The sequence below is a fragment of the Bison bison genome, unplaced genomic scaffold (genome assembly GCF_000754665.1).
Source record: "Bison bison bison isolate TAMUID 2011002044 unplaced genomic scaffold, Bison_UMD1.0 scf7180017864174, whole genome shotgun sequence".
In the NCBI taxonomy this organism is placed as follows: domain Eukaryota; kingdom Metazoa; phylum Chordata; class Mammalia; order Artiodactyla; family Bovidae; genus Bison; species Bison bison.
The window spans coordinates 1380563-1403209 of record NW_011494746.1 but is presented as its reverse complement, the minus strand read 5'-3'; the positions used below and the strand labels follow the sequence as shown (position 1 = coordinate 1403209).

The window sequence follows — 22647 nt, the reverse complement described above, 5'->3', positions numbered from 1 at the left end:
ATAGCCTTGACTAGACGGACCTTTGTTGGCAAACTAAAATCTCTGCTTTTGAATATGCTCTCTAGGTTGGTCATAACTTTCCTTCCAAGGAGTAAATGTCTTTTTATTTTGTGGCTGCAATCACGATCTGCAGTGATTTTGGAGCCCCCCAAAATAAAGTCTGACACTCTTTCCACTGTTTCCCCATCAATTTCCCATGAAGCGATGGGACCAGATGCCATGATCCTCGTTTTCTGAATATTGAGCTTTAAGCCAGCTTTTTCACTCTCCTCTTTGACTTTCATCAAGAGGCTTTTTAGTTCCTCTTCACTTTCTGCCATAACGGTGGTGTCATCTGAATATCTGAGGTTATTGATATTTCTCCTGGCAATCTTGATTCCAGCTTGTGCTTCTTAATTTGCAAACATACAATATATGTATGCTCTTTAAGCAGGTATCTTTTGTGCATTTACTGTGCATCAAATGCTGTGGATTTTAAGATGGAATTACAGCTCTTATCTGTAGATATGTCAGTATAAGTTAGGTGCTTATATAGAAAAGAGAGGGGATGCTTATGGAGGACTGAAGCCAGGGAAAGATTTTAATGGAGGAGTTCAGGAAGAGTTGGGAAAAGCTATACAAAGACAATTTTATTTGAGCTAAGTGATGAAAATTACTAAGGATTTATCAGGTGAATAAATGTGAGAGTTGGAAGGAAAGAGAAGTAAGAGAAGGTGAAGGACAGGAGAATAGAAGGACCTGACCAGTTTTAAGAGCTGTTTGTAATTGGAGTTAAAAGGATTTGGGGACTGATTTGGTGTGAAAATTGAGAAGTGTTAAGTCTAGGGTAAGGACAAGTTTTCTAGCTATGAAGTAGATGATGCTTGATTAGTGATTCTCAAGTGGAGTGTACATGTATGGGTTTGTCAGACAGAGAGATACCTAGCCAGCCTTTCATAGCACTTGTCTAGATTCCAGAGAGATTCTGACATAAATATTTAGGGAGTCATTATCTAGTGATTGATAATCATCTAAGAAGGTGAGCTCATTCAGAAGAAAATATAGTACATGTTTCAGACTGATGGCCTGCTATTGAATAGGGGTTCTCCACCTAGTGAATAGGGGCTCCAGGTTTATTTTTTAAAATTTTGAATTATTTGCAATCTGTTTATATTTAAAAATAATGAAAATTCTACATAAAATCTAGATTTCAGACTCTTGAAAAAGAAAATCAAAATGCCTGATAAAACAGCTACCATTGAGCACACTTTCCTGTTTAGGTCCATGCACTTTCTAGTTTGCCACACTGCCTGTCACCTCTTCTGTATTAATATGATGTGTCATCTGCCTGACTCCTGTAGCATTTACATTCAGGATTTTGGGTGTCGTGTGGCCAAAACAGTTCCAAAAATGGGACCCTTCAGTGGGTGGCAGGGAAGGTAAGCAGTAGAGAAGGAGGCCTCACTGACAGAATGGTGTATGAGAAGCCAAGGGAAGAGAAAGTTTTAAGAGGTTCTGGTTATCTGTGTTAATAACTAGAGAAAACAAAAAGATATTCAGACATTATTAGTGAGTTTCAGTAGAGTGGTGAGCTTGAGAACTAAGAAATTAGAGATACAAAGTACAGACTACTTTAAAAATATCTCTAGTGGGGGAAGAGAAGATAGTTCTGTGCCATACTTTCCATTCTTTTGTGTGTCTGCCTAAAATCATTAGCTAATTCCCTGTGCAGCCCAGTGGTTTCTTCAAAGGTCTTAAGTGGCTGAGAATGGGAGGCGATGATGTTCAGTTGCAGGAGGGCGAGTTGCATGGAGAGGGCAATGAAGAGAAGAGGGATTTTAGAGTATCACAGGAGATGAGGCTGGGGAGGTAGGCCGGGGTTAAATTGTAAGTGGCTTTATCTTCATGAAATTAGAATTGTATACTGAAAGCAATGAAATCCAGTATCATGTATATGTAGGATGTGACACAATTTGGTTTTAGGAACATAATTTTGGAACTGGGGTTAGGAAGAAACCTGTGGCAAGGAGGTCATATTGCAAGACCTTCTAAGAGGTGATATGGCTCCTTAATAGTCTAATTTGAAGCTTGGAGGGTAATGGAGAGAACTGACCAGCTTTAAGAAATATTTTTGAGTTAGATTTAAAAGATCAGGAAAGCAGAATTCATGTTTATTTTGCTTACTGCTATATCTTACCAACATCTGGCACGATTTCTGGTGATCAGTAGATATTTTTGAGAATGAATGAATATCTCATATTGTCAGAATTTGCTCATTCTCTTAATTGTTTTACTTTTGGAGCTTCCTTTTTGGAAATGTGCTTTTTTTTTTTCTCTCTTAAATTCTAGGAAAGTAGTTTTCAGTTAGTCATGCATATATAATTAAGTAGGTCCAATTTTTCTTTTATTTTTAAACTATCAATGTTTTTAATTCTAAAAAGTATGGTCACCTTTTTCCTGTTGACTTTAATATACATCCAGCTACTGAGTGTTGGTTGACTCAAGTCCATAGTACCAATCTTTATTCTTTCCTGAAAGGGGAAATTGTCACTATAGCAATTTAAGCATCTGTGGGATGCTTGATTTTAACAAAGAACTTTCTATAGCAGTTGTTAATGTAGTAAATATGCATCAGAAAAGCATCATGCTATTTCTATATTTTGTGTCTTGTTTCATTTTTCTCCTTTAAACTCCACTTAAGTGCACCTAAGCATTCTTACAGTAGGATAAAGAACTACTATTTTTAATGCCTATTATTTGCTAGTCATAATAGTATGCATTTTATGTCCTTTACCTCATTGAATTCTTTCATCAATTACATACATGTAAGGGATCTGACTTTCGAAGGAATACTCGAAAATATTATATTGTCTATATCACAGGTAAATGATAGAACTGTGATTTTTGGCTCAGATTGTTCTGATTTGTTCAGAACAATTGTACAGATTTGTTCTCCAAATGTGTACTCTTTTTGCTCTTGTAAATTTTGTGTTTACATGTATGTATATATGTATTTATATACACACAGACACACATGTATTTGTGTACATAATATGTGTATATATGTATTTCACTATTAGATTTATTTTCATAAATATTTATTTTTCTATATCCAGTTTTATTTGAACATTATCTCACTTTAGCTTTTCATATTTCTCTTTAGTTTTCTTTTATAAATTTGGCCTATAATACACATAGCTCTCATTGTTTAATAATATTTTAATTCCAAGTACTTTGAAATGGTCCTGTAACAGTAAGTAAGATAAGTTTATTCATTACTGATTTATATTTCTTAGGTTTTGATGGACATGTTTGATCAGGATGACATAGGCTTGGTTTCTCTTTGTGAAGATGAACCTAGTTCTTCAGGCGAATTAAACTACTATGACCTTGTTAGAACTGAAATTGCAGAAGAAAGACAGTATCTACGGGAACTAAATATGATCATAAAAGTGTTTCGAGAAGCTTTTCTTTCTGACAGAAAGCTGTTTAAACCTTCTGTAAGTACCTTTTTGGGTTTGAAAGTCTGTCTGCCCCCAAATGTCAGATAGTAGCTTAAAAATCATAAGTAGTAACTTTATAAACTTAATGAGTATGTAAAACAAAAATATGGTTTTATACAGTACTGTGGTATTGTTTGGCTTTATTTAAATTGTTTCAGTTTTTTATTGAAATATAATTGATACACATTCCCGAATGAGTTGTAGGTATACAGCATAGTGATTCACAAGTTTTAAAGTTTATACTCCATTTATCGTTAGTATAAGTTATTGGCTATATTCCTCATGTTGTACAATACATCCTGGTAGCCAATCTTACACTCGATAGTTTTTACCTACCACTTCCCCACCCCTATACTGCCTCTGTCCCCTACAGTGGTAACCACTAGTTTGTCCTCTATATCTGTGAGTCTGCTTGTTTTTTGTTATAGTCACTAGCTTATTGTATTTTTTAGATCCCATATATAGTTGGTACTTGTCTTTCTCTGTCTAACTTAATTCACGTAGCCCTCCCAAGTCCATCCAAGTTGCTGCAAATGGCAAAATTTCATCTTTTTATGGCTGCATAGTATTCCATTGTGTATATATACCACTTCTTTATCCATTCATCTGTTGAGGGACAATTTAAGTTTCTTCCATATATTGGTAATTGTAAATAATGCTGCTGTGAACACTGGGGATATTGTGGGAGTTTTTTTTTTTTTTTTGAAAGAAAGTTATCAACTTTAATCAATTGATTTCTTACAGAGCTTTGCCCTGATTTCTGTGACAAAATCATGTTGTGGGTTTTTTAGTACATGGGTTGTTACACTAATACGTTCAGTGGCAATGAAAATTAGACACAAAATTAGGGGAATTACACTGGAATAAAATCTTTCTACTGTGCAATATTTGAGATTTATAGTTATTCATTTGAAGATGGTGAAAGAAATGTATGGTCTAGAAAAGAAAGATATACATTTTGTCCTGTCTTTTGGTAAGTACTTTAGAGTAGTATAAAATTTTAATAGTGAGACTTTTTAAGAATAAAAGTTTATGCAGAATGTCTCATAAACAAAGGCAGAGCAGCAGAGTTCTACTCTGTCGGGTAGGAGTGGGATGAATTATGATGGGGATCCAGGAGAGTCTTGTCCATGTTTTTCTAACCTGTGTAGTTTTCTAAGGAATCTATCTAGACAGATGCTGTGTTTGTTTGTTTAGATTTCTTTTTCTTTCCTTCCTTTCTTATATGATCTATTTTCCCTTGGATGTCTGAGTGTCTTTCACTTTAAATTCTTAGCTTTTCTCTTACCTCCTGACTTCCTCTCCCAAATAACTATTGTGTGTGTAAGTGTATGTGTTCAGTCCCTAAATTGTGTCCGATTCTTTTTAACCCCATGGACTGCAGCACACCAGGCTTCTCTGTCCTTCATGATCTCCCAGAGTTTGTTCAAACCCATGTCCATCCAGTTGGTGATGCCATCCAACCCTCTCATCCTCTCTCGTCCCCTTTCCTCCTGCCCTCAATCTTTCCCAGCATCAGAATCTTTTCCCATGAGTTGGTTCTTTACATCAGGTGGCCAAAGTATTGGAGCTTCAGCATCAGTCCTTCCAATGAATATTCAGGGTTGATTTCTTTTAGGATTGACTGGTTTAACCTCCTTGCTGTCCAAGGGACTCTCAAGAGTCTTCTCCAGCACCACAATTCAAACCCATCAATTTTTTGGTGCTCAGCCTTCTTTATGGTCCAACCCTCACATCTGCACACGACTACTGGAAAATTCATAGCTTTGATTATATGAACCTTTGTCGGCAAAGGGATGTCTTTTCTTTTTAATATGCTGTCTAGGTTTGTCATAACTTTCTTGCCAAGGAGCAGGTCTTTTAATTTCATGCTAGAGTCACTGTCCACAGTGATTTTGGAGCCCTAGAAAATAGTCTGTCACTGTTTCTATTTTTTCTCCATCTATTTGTCATGAAGTAATGGGACTGAATGCTATGATCTTCATTTTTTGAATGTTGAATTTTAAGCCAGCTTTTTCACTCTCCTCTCTCACCTTCATCAAGAGACTCTTAGTTCCTCTTCACTTTCTGCCATTAGGGTGGTATCATCTGCATATCTGAGGTTATTAATGAAAATGTAAGATGTTTTAATTGGCTTTTATCCTTTTTTTAAAAAATGCATGTTTAGTTTAACATTTGATAATAATTTCTACTGGACACACTGCCTTAAGTAGTTAACATTTTTATGTTTTTCAAAGTACTGTCCTATTTTGTGTGACCCTTAAAAATTCTCTGAGATAGGTAGGACAGGTATTATCACCTCAACTTTACTGGTGAGGAAATAGACACAAAATAGTTATGACATGATAAGTTACTTACGGAGGTTGAACTTGATTCTTTTATACCACAATTGGGTTTTATCTAAAGTGGATGAAGAATTAAAAACTTAATAAATGCTGTTAGCTAATAATAATTGCTGGAACTATTATCCTCTTTACCTTTTGTTCATCCCATCAGTTTTCATTCCTCAAGAATTAATTTTTATGGTTCTTTTTTCACTGAATTTGTGCTGATTTGACAGAAAATTTTCATTAAATACTCAAGAGTCAGGAGAAAGAGGGAATCCCTTTATCTCTATATTATATTTTTTCAACATAGATGAGACTGTAAACTTTTGAAATAAAGACCATCTAAGATCAGAGCATAGAATTCAATAATATTTGATAAAAGAATTAATGACTGTTAATCTTAATTTACTCCTTTGGGGTTTACCCCTACCCCTATGTCTTCAGAAAACTCATATTTGTGGAAGGCCTAATATATACCAGGAGCATTTTGTAGAAATCATCTCATTTCATTCTCTTAAAAACCTTATGAGGTAGGTCTTAATATACCAGCTGTGTGACCCTGGACAAATTACATAATTGCTCTGTGTCTCTGTTTTCTCATTCGTAAAATGAAGATGATGATAGTAGCTAATCTGTTATGAACTTACATGTCAGGTACTTATAATAGTGCCTGGAACATAGTAAGTGACCAAGAAATGTTAGCTGTTGTTATTGTCCTAATCCAGAGTCATTCACCTAGCAAGTAGTGGGACAAGGATCCAAACTCAAGTCTGTTAGGTTCCTTAATCCATGTTTCCATTACCAGATGCAGAATGAATACTAGTTGGCTATAACCTGGATAGTCAGTCACGTGGTCTTCTTGTTTCCAGAGTATTTAACATGTTTTAACCCAGATAAAGTTCACTCTGAAGAGCTTGACTGAAATCTTTAATTCCTCCTCAAATTTAAGAGACAGGTCACATATTGTGGAACTACTTTGTGTCTCAGTTAGGAGTCAGATCTTCATTTTGATCCCAGCTTTTGTCATTAACCAACTCTGAGACTTTGATCAAGACTTTTAGCACCTACCCAATTTAAAAATACTCGAATGCCCGAATTCTTCATTTAAAAAGTTGCTCAGAATCATCCACCATATGAGATTTACAGCACATTTACTGGAAAATATAGATTCTATACAGTTTTGGTCAATAATTCTAAATCTAATCCAAAAGATTCATTTCCCTTCCTTATTCATGATTGACTTTTGCTATGATTCGGAATATATTTTATGTCTTGAAATATACTGGTATGCGATTGGATGAAAATATACCCTTAGCACTTATATTACTTATATTTAATAATTCTCTAATGAAATTTTCAACCTGACATGTCTTAACCTTCCTTTTTTTTTTTTTTTAGGATATTGAAAAGATTTTCAGTAACATTTTAGATATACATGAATTGACTGTGAAACTTTTAGGTTTAATTGAAGACACAGTTGAAATGACTGATGAAAGTAGCCCTCATCCCTTAGCTGGCAGCTGTTTTGAAGATCTGGCAGAGGTAAATTTACAAAACTGTTTTCCTTTTAAAGTCCTAAGTGCTGTATTTCCTTGTGAAAATTAGAAGACACTGCTGGCTGCTATAAAAAATGCTTAAGATTTAACCAGTAGCAAACTAAAATTACATTGTCTTTATAGTGGCATTTTATGGTGTATTTATGCTAATATTTATATCAAAAGCTGATAGACTAGTAATGTTTAAGACCTTTCTTTTTTTGATGGCAAGTGCACTTAAGGCGGAAAGAAAAGAAATTTTATTGATCATTGCTTTTATTGACCATAGAAATTTTATTGACCAAGCTAAAAGTTTAACTTTTGTGGATTTTAGTCTTAATTTCCAAAAATCAAAAAGGAAATTTATATATTTTTTCTCAAACTGAAAATCATATTTTTGTACTTCAAATGATTATAAAATTAACATAACTCATTTTAAAAATGTTCAGAAAAATGTAGGTAAGTATAAGACAAAAATCACTGTTTTGCAAAACCTAGAGATTGTCTTTATAAGATTTATTTATCCTTGTGAATATTTGTCTACATGTTTAAACAAACCTATGTGTAGTTACAAAAATAGGATCTTACTATTTTACAACCTGCTTTTTTTCACTCAACATCAGGAACATTTTCCATGTTAATAAATATACTTTATAGCTTTTAAAATCTGAAAGTACCATGTACTATGGAGATACTATTCAAATTATCTGTTATTGTTAAGCATGTAGGTTGTCTTAGTTCTTTTTGTTATTATAAACAACACTATAACAAACATTTATATAATGCCTTTATAATCCATTAATTATTTTAAGATGCAGTCCTAGAAGTAGAATTATGGTACATTTTAAGAACTTTGAAGCATTTTTCCAAATTTACTTCCAGATAAGTTCCAGTATATGCAGGCCCTCTTTTTTCCCCATATTTTCAGACCTGGTTGTTATCCCATTAAATTTTGCTAGTCTAGTGAGAGAAAAACAGTATTTCATTATTCTTTAATGATGTTGAACATCTTTTCATATTCATTGGTTAGTTTTATTTCTTTTGGAAAACAGATGTTAAAAGTTCTTTCTTTAGTTATCATGTAAATTTCATAATTTTATAATCTCTTTTTAATTTTTGTGAAAATATGCATCACTTTTATTACATCCATTGTGTAGACAATGGAACTGATAGTATAGAAATACTCAGTTACTGATGCCTAACCAAGATACTTAGGCTTGCTCTTATTAGAAAGCTTTTTTTAATATTGTGATATCTTAGAATATTACTTTGTAATCTGGTTGCTTGTACTCTTACAGATATCATGAGTCAAAAACTTGTATTCAAAAATGTATTTTCTAATTTTTATGGTAAAACATAATTTGCCGTTTTAGCAATTTTAAGTGTACAATTTAAGGGATAAATGAAACTCATAGTAATATACTATCATTATAACTATCCATTTCTGAAACCTTTTAATCATCCTGAATAGAAACTCTGTACTCATTAAGTAATAATCCTTATTCTCTCCCACACAAACGCTGGTAACCTTTAATCTATTTCTGTCTCTATGAACTTGCTGATTCTAGATATTTGATAAAGGTAGAATTATTACAATGTTCTCCTTTGCATATTTCACTTAGCATAATGTTTTCAAGGTTCATCCATGTAATAGCATGTTATCAGAATTCCTTCTCTATGACTGAATAATGTTCCCCTGTGTGTATATACCACATTTTGTTTATCCATTTATTTGTTGATAGACCCTTGCGCTTTTTCCACTTTTTGGCTATTGTGAATAATGCTACAGTAAACATTGGCATATGAGTATCTGAGTCACTTTTTTTTTTGGTTCTTTTGGGTATATACCTAGGAGTAGAATTGCTGGTCATATCATAGTTCTTTGTTTAGCTTTTTGAGGAATTGTCAAACTTATCCACAGGGGCTATACCATTTTGCATTCCAAGTGTCAGTGGACAAAGGTTGTAGTGTCTCTGCATCCTTGACAGCACTTGTTATTTTCTGGAAAACATATTGTATTTTTAACATATGAAAATGAAATAAGTCTTAGTTCTAACTAAACTTTGCAGATATTGATTATTATAAAATAATAGGAATTTTAAAAAATATAAACATGGACAAAATATGGGCAGTTTCTGTTTTGTTATTTTACTGTATGTTAGTCTTTGGTTTCTTTTTCTAATTTTGAAAAAATGTGGTATAAAACAGGGGAAGTATCACTTCTTGCTTCTTTTGAAAATATCCTCAGTGTAAACTGCTTTTAGTCTCAGTTCATTTCAGTTCAGTGGCTCAGTCGTGTCTGACTCTTTGCGACCCCATGGACTGCAGCATGGTAGGCAGGCTTCCTTGTCCTTCACTAACTCCTGGAGCTTGCTCAAACTCTCGTCCGTAGAGTTGGTGGTGCCATCCAACCATCTAGACTTTTAGCCTAGGTAAACCTAATTGATGGAGAAGGCAATGGCAACCCACACCAGTACTCTTGCCAGGAAAATCCCATGGATGGAGGAGCCTGGTAGGCTGCAGTCCATGGGGTCGCTAGGAGTCAGACATAACTGAGTGACTTCACTTTCACTTTTCACTTTCATGCATTGGAGAAGGACATGGCAACCCACTCCAGTGTTCTTGCCTGGAGAATCCCAGGGACAGGGGAGCCTGGTGGGCTGCCGTCTATGGGGTCACACAGAGTCTGACACGACTGAAGTGACTTAGCAGCAGCAGCAAACCTAACTGAAATTTCAAATCCCAGCCTTATTTTACTAATAATACAATTTTTGTTTAGCTGGGATAAATATGCATATGCATTTGATAGTTTGATACTTGTGATCACAAGTCAGTGACCTATTTTAAGACTAGCAGCTTCTTGTCATCTGTTACTTAAAGTCATTACTTACATTTTTAAAAAATTTCCAAGTTATAGTCCATAGTTATTATTTGTCCCCAGAATAAAAAAAATGTTCTGAAACCTAATGGAGGGCTTAACTAAAAATTTGCCATTAAATAATCTGTGCCATGATAGTAGAAAAGATTTTCTTTTAAACCTAACATATTTTTCTTTTTTTAAAAAAAAAAATAGGAGCAAGCATTTGATCCTTATGAAACATTATCCCAGGATATTCTTTCACCAAAGTTTAATGAAAATTTTAGTAAGTTGATGGCCAGACCTGCAGTGGCTCTACACTTTCAGGTAAACTTAAATTGAATGCTGTTTTTTTTATAAAGAAACTAAAGGAATATTTTACCAGTCCTTCAAAATCTGTTAATTGTAAAACTGTTGTAGGTTGTCTTTTGTTTTCTGTCTTGAGTTCTTTCAATTTGTCCTTAATGTGGAAATCTTTTATAGAATACCATCACAAATACTGTGTGACTAGAAAAATCTGGTACACTCTAGATCTGAGATGTAGAGATGATGGTGGAGAGCTATTTCAGGATCTGTTTCCCTACGAGAGAGAGAACTGAAATAATAAAGAGTGGAGAATATCCTCATGTATACTCATACTATTTTCCGATTAGGGCTGTCATTTAAAGGAGATAGGTATATTAATGGAGATTATGCAAGTTAATTGGTTCTGTAATGCAGTTAGATAAAATGAGAGTAAGTGGAGAGAGACAAAATTACATTTTACTCTGTTAACACTTAATGAAGGTTAGATTGGCATCGATGATCCTTGACTACTTACTGCTGTCGAAGCTTCCTGCATTTAGACAGGCTTTTCTCCCTTAGCATAAGAATATGGTCAAATCTGTATTGTCCTAAAACAAGTGAATAAATGCACAGATTTTTGTCGCTGTTACTCTTACCCCTTTTGTTTTTTCCCATTTGTAGCCAATGATATTTTGATCATTCTCTATCAGACTGCCACCACCTGTGCTCTAACCAGGCTCTAACACTAAAACCTGCCCTGGACAATGAACTTAACCACCGAATCTTGTGGTTATTTTGATTTCATGTTTATGTCTGTAGTATTTATGAATATTCCTCTTGCTCTTTTTTACTTCTGTGATACTACTGTTACATAGTTTTCATCTTCTCTGGTTTCCTCTTCTCAGTTTCCTTAGTTGCAGGTGTTACCCATCTTCTTATATCAGCTCCTGCTGTTCTGTTCCTTTGTGCTGTCCTTGAGGACTTTATCCATACCCTTTGCTTCCATCTGTATGCTGGTGACTTCCTTATTTGTATTTTTAACCCATAGCTTTCTTTTGAACACTGGATGTGTGTGTGTATATGCACCTTCCTATAACCAGCAACCTTTTGAACTAATTCACTTGAATATCCCACAAGGACTTCAAATATAAATAAATAAAACTGAACGTATTGTCTTCTCCCTGCCTCCTTTACTGTGAATTCCCATTATCATCTATTCCTCAAAAACTTGTCAATTTGGAATAAAACTTACACTTAATTCTCAAAATTTACTTAATTGAAGAAATAATTTTTAAGTTAAATCTTCGATATTCATATAAACCATAAATTAAGCATTAGTTAAATGGAACAGTATGCTTATAAGATCTTTGCATACTCATTAAAAGTACAACAATTGTTTCATCCTTATTTTATTAGTTATTCTTACTACTGCTGCTGCTCCTAGGTCGCTTCAGTCATGTCTGACTCTTTGTGACTCCATAAACTATAAATAGCCCACCAGACTCTGTTCGTGGGATTCTCCAGGCAGGAATACTGGAGTGGGTTGCCATGCCCTCCTCCAGGGGATCTTCCTGACCCAGGGATCAAACCCACGTCTTTTATGTCTCCTGCATTTGCAGGCAGGTTCTTTACCACTAGTGCCGTCTGAGAAGCACCCAGTAATTCTTACTATGAGATTTTAATGTTTCTAACCCAATTATTTAAGCTGTTATTCCAGATACTCAGTGAAATTCAGAGTTAGATAATACCCCTTTTCAGGCCAGACTCACTTGTACTTTATTAACGTAAAACAAATTTTTCATTTGTAAGATGAAAAAGTAATGCTTTATTAAAAAACACGACAAAACTTCAGAAGATGTAGGCACACTTGTAAGAATATGAGTTTTGGAGTCAGAACTTCTGGCTTTGAGCCAATTATCTTACCTTGAATAAATCACTTAATCTCTGAGAATCAGTTTACTTATTTGTAAAATGATAATGATAATGTACATCTCTATGGTTATGAAAATTAAACAGGAATACAGTAAGCACATTTGGCACATACTACACATGCAAACATTAGTGTATATTGTCTTTACAGGCCTCCTTACACTATAAACATACATTGCATTAATATTTTAGAATACACTTTAGGAGCCATTTCAGTGCTAATTAACCATGTAAATGACAGTTTTGTAGACTAAATTTAAAGTTTCATCTTGCTTCCAGTTAAAGCATTGCATATAAAATACATAAACCTATATCCAGCATAATTTATATCACTGTCTTAATTAAATGATAAAAGAAATTAATCTCTGCATATTCTGGTAAAAGTCTGTTGAACAAATTATAGTTTACTTCAGTTAACAATAGGTGAGAATTATGGGTATGTTTACCTATGAGGATATATTTTAAAAACAGCATCTTGAACTTTTTCTTCACGTTGTGTATTGCTTCTGTCTGTATTTACCTGATGAGGAGATATACCACTTTAAATAAATATATGACATTTAAAATCAACATGAGTGACTTTTAAATGCCTCATAAATTTTAGAAAATCATTTATTCTGCAGACTATTAGTTTTCAAAACTGGGATGTACCTGCTGCTGCTGATGATGATGATGATTTCCCAGGTGATACAAGGGTACAGGGGGCTTCCCTGGTGGCTCAGCAGTAAAGAATCCACCTGCAATGCAGGAGATGTGAGTTTGGTCCCCAGGTCTGGAAGATCCTCTGGGGGAAGGAAATGTCAACCTACTCCAGTATTTTTGCCTGGGAAATCCCACGAACAGAGAAGCCTAGCTGGCTACAGTCCATGGAATTGCAAAAGAGTCGGACACAGCTTAGCAAAAACAACTTAGACTAAACAACAAAAACTTACCAGTACAGGTATCTTGAAGAGAATTAGTTTCTAATCTTACTTTATGTTTTTGCATTCCCTTCCAATTTTTCCTACACGTTACTTATTATCCTATGGAGTTTCCTATCATGCATTAATCCAAGGTGTAAAAATCTCCAGGGTACCAATCAGGAAAAAAAAAGATTTCTCCTGAAGAAGAGTTTATTGTTATTGTTGTTGTTCAGTCATCAAGTTGTGTCCTATTCTTTGTAACCCCATGGACTGCAGTCTACCAGGCTTCCCTGTCCCTCACCATCTCCCAGAGTTTGCCCAAGTTCATCTCCAACGAATTGGTGATACCATCCAACCATCTCATCCTCTGTTACCCTCTTCTCCTTCTGCCGTCAATGTTTCCCAGCATCAGGGTCTTTCCCAATGAGTTAGCTGTTCGCATCAGGTGGCCAGCTTCAGCATCAGTCCTTCCAAGGAGTATTCAGGGTTGATTTCCTTTAACATTGACTGGTTTGATCTCCTTACTTTCCATGGGACTCTCAGGAGTCTTCTCCAGCACCACAGTTTGAAAGCATCAGTTCTTCAGAGCTCAGCCTTCTTTATTGTCCAGCTCTCCCATCTGTACATCCGTACCAGGAAGACCATAGCCTTGATTATACAGACCTTTATCGGCAAAGTGATGTCTGTTTTCTAACACTCTGTCTAGGTTTGCCATAGCTTTCCTGCCAAGAAGCAGTCGTCTTCTGATTTCATGACTGCGGTCACCATCTGCAGTGATTTTAGAGTGCAAGAAAAGGAAATCTGTCACTGCTTCCACCTCTTTCCCTCCTATTTACCATAAAGTGATGGGACCAGATGTCATCATCTTAGTTTTTTTGAGTTTTAAGCCAGCTTTTTCACTCTTCTCTTTCACCCTCATCAAGAGGCTCTTTAGTTCCTCTTCACTTTGTGCCATTAGAGTAGTGTCACCTGCCATATCTGAGGTTGTTGGTATTTCTCTCAGCAATCTTGATTCCAGAGCTTGTAGCTCATCCAGCCCAGCCTTTCACATGACATGCTTTTCATATAAGTTAAATAACAGGGTGAAATAAACAGCCTTATCATACTCCTTTCTCAATCCTGAACCAGTCAGTTGTTCCATACAGGGATTTAACTATTGCTTCTTGACCCACATACAGGTTTCTCAGGAAACAGGTAAGATGGTCTGGTATTCCCATCTCTTTAAGAGTGTTTCACAGTTTGTTATGATCCATGCAGTCAAAGGCTTTATCATAGTTAATGAAACAGAGGTCGATGTTTTTCTGAAATTCCCTTGCTTTCTCTATGATTCAGCAAATGCTGGTAATTTGTACTCTAGTTCCTGTGCCTTTCCTAAACCCCTTGAACTTCTGAAAGTTCTTGGTTCATGTACTCCTGAAGCCTAGCTTGGAGGATTTTGAGCATAACCTTACTAGCATGGGAGATGAGTGCAATTGTCTGGTGGTTTGAGCATTCTTTAGTACTGCCCTTCTTTGGAGTTGGGATAAGGATTGACCTTTTCCAGTCCTGTGGCCACTTCTGAGTTTTCCAAATTTGCTAACATATTGAATGCAGCACTTTAATAGTATCATCTTTTAGGATTTTAAATAGCTCCGCAGGAATTCCATCACCGCCACTGGCTTTATTGGCAGCAGTGCTTCCTAAGGCCCATTTGACTTCACACTCCAGAATGTTTGGCTCTAAGTGAGAGACGACAGCATCATGGTTGTCTGGGTGATTAATATCTTTTTTGTATGGTTTTTCTGTGTATTCTTTCCATCTCTTCTTGGTCTCTTCTGTTTCTATTAGGTCTTTATCATTTCTGTCCTCTACTGTGCCCATCTTTGGATATTAATATTTCCAACTTTCTTGAAGAGATCTCTTGTCTTTTCTGTTGTTTTCCTCTGTTTCTGTGCATTGTTCATTGAAGAAGGCCTTTTCTCTCCTTGCTGTTCTCTGGGACTCTGCATTAGTTGGGTGTACCTTTCCCTTTTTCCCTTGCTTTGCACTTCTTTCTTCAGCTATTTGTAAAGCCTCCTCAGAAAACCACTTTGTATTCTTGCATTTCTTTTTCTTTGGTTTTGTTCACTGCCTCCTGTAGAATATTAAGGACCTCTGTCCATAGTTGTTCAGGCATTCTGTTTACTAGATCTAATCAATTCAGTTCAGTCGCTCAGTTGTGTCTAACTCTTTGCGACACCAAGAACTGCAGCATGCCAGGCTTCCCTGTCCATCACCAACTCCCAGAGCCTACTCAAACTCATGTCTATCACATTGGTGATGCCATCCAACCATCTCATCCTTTGTCGTCCCCTTCTCCTCTCGCCTTCCATCTTTCCTAGCATCAGGGTCTTTTCCAATGAGTCAGTTCTTTGTGTCAGGTGGCCCAGGTATTGGAGTTTCAGCTTCAGCATCTGTCCTTCCAGTGAACACCCAGGACTGATCTCCTTTAGGATGGACAGGTTGGATCTCCTTGCAGTCCAAGGGACTCTCAAGAGTCTTCTCCAATGCCACAGTTCAAAAGCATCTATTCTTCAGCGCTCTGCTTTCTTTATAATCCAACTCTCATATCCATACATGACCACTGGAAAAACCATAGCTTTGAATAGATGGACCTTTGTTGGTAAAGTAATGTCTCTGCTTTCTAATATGCTGTCTAGGTTGGTCATGGCTTTTCTTCCAGGGAGCAAGTGTCTTTTAATTTCATGGCTGCAGTCACAATCTTCAGTGATTTTGGAGCCCCCCCAAAATAAAGTCTGTCCCTGTTTCCATTGTTTCCCCATCTATTTGCCATGAAGTGATGGGACCAGACACCATGATCTTAGTTTTCTGAATGTTGAGTTTTAAACCAACTTTTTCACTTCCTCTTTAAATTTCATCAAGAGGTTCTTTAGTTCTTCTTTGCTTTCTGCCATAAGGGTGGTATCATCTGTGTATCTGAGGTTACTGATATTTCTCCCGGCAATCTTGATTCCAGCTTGTGCTTCATCCAGCCCGGCATTTCACATGATGTATTCTGCATATAAGTTGAATAAACAGGGTAACAATATACAGCCTTGATGTACTCCTTTTCCAGTTTGGAACCAGTCTGTTGTTCCATGTCCAGTTCTAACTGTTGCTTCTTGACCTGCGTACAGATTTCTCAGGAGGCAGGTAAAGTGGTCTGATAATCCCATCTCTTTCAGGGTTTTCCACAGTTTGTTGTAATCCAGTCAAAGGCTTTGGCTTTGTCAATAAAGCAAAAGTAGATGTTTTTCTGGAATTCTCTTGCTTTTTTGATGATCCAACGGATGTTGACAATTTGATCTCTGGTTCCTCTGCCTTTTCTAAATCCAGCTTGAACATCTGGAAGTTCACAGTTCACATACTGTTGAAGCCTGGCTTGGAGAATTTTGAGCATTACTTTGCTAGCGTGTGAGATGAGTACAGTTGTGTGGTACAGTTTGAACATTCTTTGGCATTGCTTTTCTTTGGGATTGGAATGAAAACTGACCTTTTCCAGTCCTGTGGCCACTGCTGAGTTTTCCAGATTTCCTGGCACATTGAGTGCAGCACTTTCACAGCATCATCTTTCAGGATTTGAAATAGCTCAACTGGAATTCCATCCCCTCTGCTAGGTTTGTTCGTAGCGATGCTTCCTAAGGCCCACTTGACTTCACATTCCAGGATGTCTGGCTTTAGGTGAGTGATCACACCATAGTGGTTATCTGGGTCATGAAGATCTTTTCTGTATAGTTCTTCTGTGTATTCTTGCCACCTCTTCTTAATATCTTCTGCTTCTGTTAGGTCCATAGCATTTCTGTCCTTTATTGTGCTCATCTTTGCATGAAATGTTCCCTTGATATTTAGATCTAATACCGTGAATCTCTTTTCATTACCTCCCCTGTGTATTCATAGAGGATTTTATTTAAGTCATACCTGACTGGCCTAGTGGTTTTCTCTGCTTTCTTTAGTTTAAGCCTGAATTTTGCTATGAGGAGCTGATGATCTGAGCCACAGGCAGCTCCCAGTCTTGTTTTTGCTGACTGTATACAGCTTTTCCATTTTCCGGTACACTGTAGTCAATCTGATTTCAGTATTGACCATTTGGTGATGTGCATGTGTAAAGTGATCTCTTGTATTGTTGAAAAAGGGTGTTCACTATGACCAGTGAGTTCTCCTGGCAGAAATCTGTTAGTCTTTTTGCCCTGCTTCATTTTGTACTCCAAGGCCAAACTTGCCTGTTACTCCTACTTTTGCACTCCAATCCCTTATGATGAAAAGGACATCTGTTTTTTTTGTTAGTTCTAGGAGGTCTTCTAGGTCTTCTGATTACCTTCAGCTTCTTCGGTTTTGGTGGCTGGGGCATAGACTTGGAATGTTGAATGGTTTGCCTTAGAAACAAACTGAGATCATTCTGTTGTTTTTTAAGGTTGCAGCCAAGAACTGCATTTTGGACTCTTGTTGACTGTGATGGCTACTCCATTTCTTCTAAGGGATTCTTGCCCACAGTAGTAGATATAATGGTCATCTGAATTAAATTCACCCATTCTCATCCATTTTAATTCACTGATTCCATTATGATAAAGGAGAGGGGAGGCTTGTAAAGCTCTCATACTTGAACATGCTATGTTAGAAGCAGTTATAGTTTCTTTCAAGTGCTTCCTGTACTGAAGACTGTCGTATTAACTTGTGTATTTCAATTTAAGAGTGAAGTCAGACCTGTTGTGGAAATTTAATGTGATCTGGCTGTTTACTTTGACAGTGAAGATCGGCTGTATCAATTAAGCAGCATTTTTCTTAAGTTAAATGAGCTAAATCTGAAATGTATTTGATCAGTGTTTGGTGAAATAGGTTTAAATCACATCTGCAATGTACCACATCCCCCCAAACACATTCTTTGTAACTACTTAAAACATTTTGAGTAAAAGTGACATAGAAATCTGTGAGAAGATGTATAGCTTTTCAGCATTCCTTTATGGTATGTGGAACCCAAAACTTTTGGGGAAAAAGCTGAGAAGACCATTGTTAAAGTTATATTAGCCATGAAAGATGAAATGTATATATTTAATTAGCTGATAAATTAAAGAAGGAAAAACTTGATTTATAGCACTTCAATTTCAATATAGAATGCTTTCATTATAGTTTTGATACATCTCTATCTTGTTTGTTTGTTTTTTTAAGTCATGCCCAAAACACAAATGAGGTTAGACTAGAGACTAGTTCCATTAAAGATATCTGTACCCTAATGTTTCTATTGTTTAGTCTAAGTTGTTGTTATTGTTGTTTAGTGTTGTTATTATTGTTATTGTTGTTGCTAAGTTGTGTGCAGCTGCTGGGATCCTAGCAGCTTGTGGGATCTTAGTTCTCCCACCAGAGATTGAAACCAAGGATCCAGCAGTTAAAGTGGCGAGTCCTAACCACTGGACCGCCAGAGAGTTCCCTGTATCTTGTATTCTTAAAAACTCCATCTGTTAGGCACTGCTGTTTACGTAACCTTTATATCAGAGATATACTATTTTGTCTTTTCACTTTGCAGTCCATCGCTGATGGTTTTAAAGAAGCAGTTCGTTATGTCCTTCCACGCCTGATGCTGGTGCCAGTATATCATTGTTGGCACTATTTTGAATTATTAAAGGTAAGATAAAAGTTTTCTGAACAAAAAGAAATACTTAGATTTATGAGACTTAAAAACTTTTTCTCTGATGATAGTTTTAATAGTTTTTATTCATAAAAAGAAAATATCTTAAATGTTTTCCTACTTCCCATGGACCATAGAGAAATGCCTTTATTTTTTATATTCATATAATTTCCAAGTTGTAGATAGGGGAAAATGTTACTTTATCTATCACTTGATAATATAAATTCTCAAAGTAATAACATTAAAAAGTTGACTTTTTAAAAATTAATTTTTGGAGACACACAGCAACAATGGTTTAACTTCGTATTTTATAAAGGTAATTAATAACTTTTATGTATAACATTGTTCTAAACTTCTGTCATATATAACTTGTCATGAAAAACACGTTTAAAGTTGATACCTTTTGCCCATGCAATGTAGTAGGTAGAACCCAAGTAATGAATTAAAAATTAAAATTGTGATAAAACTTGAACTCGTTTTTAAATATCAGTACACATAAAAATATACTGAATTTCTAAGGGTCTAATATGTAGTATAAACTTTATTATGGTGTATACTTAGAGAAAAATGTAAACATGCTTTATAATAAATAAATGTAATGTACAAGCACACCAGAGGTAAGTTATTGCTCTGACTGTAATGGCAGTTACTTTTTTGCTTTTCTTTACAGTTTGACCACCTATGTATATGTCAGTAAAAATGTATGTAGCCTGTTTCTGAGCTTTTTATCAATTAGATCAAATTATTATAGTATTTTGTGTCATCTTCTCTGAAAATTACATTGATATTTGTAAGATTCATTGATCCCATGGACAATAGAGCCTGGTGGGCTACAGTTCATGGGGTCACAAAGAGTTGTACATGACTGAGCAACTAACACACAACATAAGATTCACTGATGTTATTTTATGTTTTTCTAATTTAATTTTCTTCCATTGTTTGAATAAACCATGATTTATTTATTGTTCTCTGGCTGAACAATAGTTTTTTGCTATTATTGATAACACTTCTATTGATATTCTTTTTTCTATCTTTTGATACACATGTACATGATTTTGTTTCTCTAGAGTATGTACTCAGGATTAGAATTGCTTGGTCATAAGGTGTGTATGTTTTCAAATTTAATAGATGAGGTCAAGCAGTTTTTCAAAGTGGAAAGTTTTCCAAAGTTATACAGTTTATACTCCTACCAGAATGCATGATGTCTCTCTTTATGCATTTTTCATATTTAAGATTTTCTATTATATGATCTATTTATAATGGTAACTAATGTTTTATTTTATATTTTCTTGATTATTAATGTGCTTGTACATATGTTGATTGGCCTTTTGAATAACTTTTTATAGGATCGTTCAAGTCTTCTGCCATTGTAAATATCTTCTGGGCCTTGTCTTTGCAGTTTTTCTGATTGTTTTTCTTACTGTTGTGCATCAACTAAAGCTGAATATATTCCATATTTCTAAGAGTTGAGTTTCACTAATGAGATCATGTGCGGTTTCTCTTTATTATTCATTCTTTATATAGATATTATATCTCTGTGTATATAGAGTATACTATATTTGTCTATATGTAGACACTGTGTCTATACCATGTTGGTGGTTTAGACAGCCTGTTCTAACTTTTCCATGTAACTCATTAGTAATATTTAAAATAAAAGCCAGAATAACTAAACTTAGTAGACATCTAGGCAAAGAAATCTTTAGATGATTTCTAATGAATATCTTGGCTCAGATATTGGTAGCTACCCTGGTAGCTCAGTGGTAAAGAATCCACCTGCCAAGGCAGGAGATGTAAGTTTGATCCCTTCATGAGGAAGATGCCCTGGAGAAGGAAATGACAACCCACCCCAGTATTCTTGCCTCGGCAATTCCATGGACAGTGGAGCCTGGTGGGCTACAGTCCATAGGGTTGCAAAAGTCAGGACTTAGTGACTAAACAACTACAACAATAAATACCTACCTCAAGAATTCTTTTTTTATGGAGTCTTACTATCCATAATGTGTGATACTGGAGCTCACTAGCTTTTGTAAACAAATAGATGAGCAACTTGATTTTGTGTATCTCCATGGAGACTAATGGATCCATAAAGAACTCATAGAAAGGATTGTAGGCTTCTCATGAATAATATATTAGCAGCCACAGATGTATATTTAGATTCCTAAAAGTTTTTAGAGAATGTTCATGTCTAATTGGAAGTCCCATCATTAGTTTTATAGTTGCCTTCTAGTATTTGCCAACATTTAAAAATACCAACTTAACTATAGTCAATTCAGTTCAGTTCAGTTGCTCAGTCGTGTCTGACTCTTTGCAACCCCATGAATCACAGCACGCCAGGCCTCCCTGTCTATCACCAACTCCTGGAGTTCACTCAAACTCACGTCCATTGAGCGGTGATGCCAACCAGCCATCTCATCCTCTGTCGTCCCCTTCTCCTTCTACCCCCAATCTCAGCATCAGAGTCTTTTCCAATGAGTCAACTCTTCACATGAGGTGGCCAAAGTACTGGAGTTTCAGCTTTAGCATCATTTCTTCCAGAGAACACCCAGGGCTGATCTCCTTTAGAATGGACTGGTTGGATCTCCTTGCAGTCCAAGGGACTCTCAAGAGTCTTCTCCAACACCACAGATCAAAAGCATCAATTCTTCAGTGCTCAGCTTTCTTCACAGTCCAACTCTCACATCCATACATGACCACTGGAAAAACCATAGCCTTGACTAGACGGACCTTTGTTGGCAAACTAATGTCTCTGCTTTTGAATATGCTCTCTAGGTTGGTCATAACTTTCCTTCCAAGGAGTAAATATCTTTTAATTTCATGGCTGCAGTCACCATCTGCAGTGATTTTGGAGCCCCCCAAAATAAAGTCTTACACTGTTTCCACTGTTTCCCCATCGATTTCCCATGAAGTAATGGGACCAGATGCCATAATCTTCGTTTTCTGAATGTTGAGCTTTAAGCCAACTTTTTTACTCTCCTCTTTGACTTTCATCAAGAGGCTTTTTAGTTCCTCTTCACTTTCTGCCATAAGGGTGGTATCATCTGCATATCTGAGGTTACTGATATTTCTCCCGGCAATCTTGATTCCAGCTTGTGCTTCTTCAAGCCCAGCGTTTCTCATGATGTACTCTGCATATAAGTTAAATAAGCTGGGTGACAATATACAGCCTTGACGTACTCCATTTCCTGTTTGGAACCAGTCTGTTGTTCCATGTCCAGTTCTAACTGTTACTTCCTGACCTGCATGTAGGTTTCTCAAGAGGCGGTCTGGTATTCCATTCTTTTTCAGAATTTTCCACAGTTTATTGTGATCCACACAGTCAAAGACTTTGGCATAGTCAATAAAGCAGAAATACATGTTTTTCTGGAACTCTCTTGCTTTTTCGATGATCCAGCGGACGTTGGCAATTCGATCTCTGGTTCCTCTGCCTTTCCTAAAACCAGCTTGAACATCTGGAAGTTCATGGTTCACATATTGCTGAAGCCTGATTGGAGGATTTTGAGCATTACTTTACTAGCATGTGAGATGAGTGCAATTGTGCGGTAGTTTGAGCATTCTTTGGCATTGCCATTCTTTGGGATTGGAATGAAAACTGACCTTTTCCAGTCCTGTGGCCACTGCTGAGTTTTCCAAATTTGCTGGCATATTGAGTGCAGCACTTTCACAGCATCGTCTTTCAGGATTTGGAATAGCTC

At 36.1% G+C, this 22647-nt stretch overlaps 1 protein-coding gene across 1 annotated transcript in view; it reads left to right on the top strand.

The window, feature by feature from the left end:
* SOS2 (son of sevenless homolog 2 (Drosophila)) overlaps positions 1 to 22647 on the top strand; it is a gene marked incomplete at its 5' end in the record, with an annotated part of 80698 nt that overhangs the window by 12385 nt on the left and 45666 nt on the right. Inside the window, 4 exons of the mRNA XM_010842280.1 lie at positions 3276 to 3479; positions 7208 to 7351; positions 10418 to 10528; positions 18854 to 18952. Coding sequence (XP_010840582.1) covers positions 3276 to 3479; positions 7208 to 7351; positions 10418 to 10528; positions 18854 to 18952 — 558 coding nt within the window. The remainder of the gene's footprint in view (positions 1 to 3275; positions 3480 to 7207; positions 7352 to 10417; positions 10529 to 18853; positions 18953 to 22647) is intronic.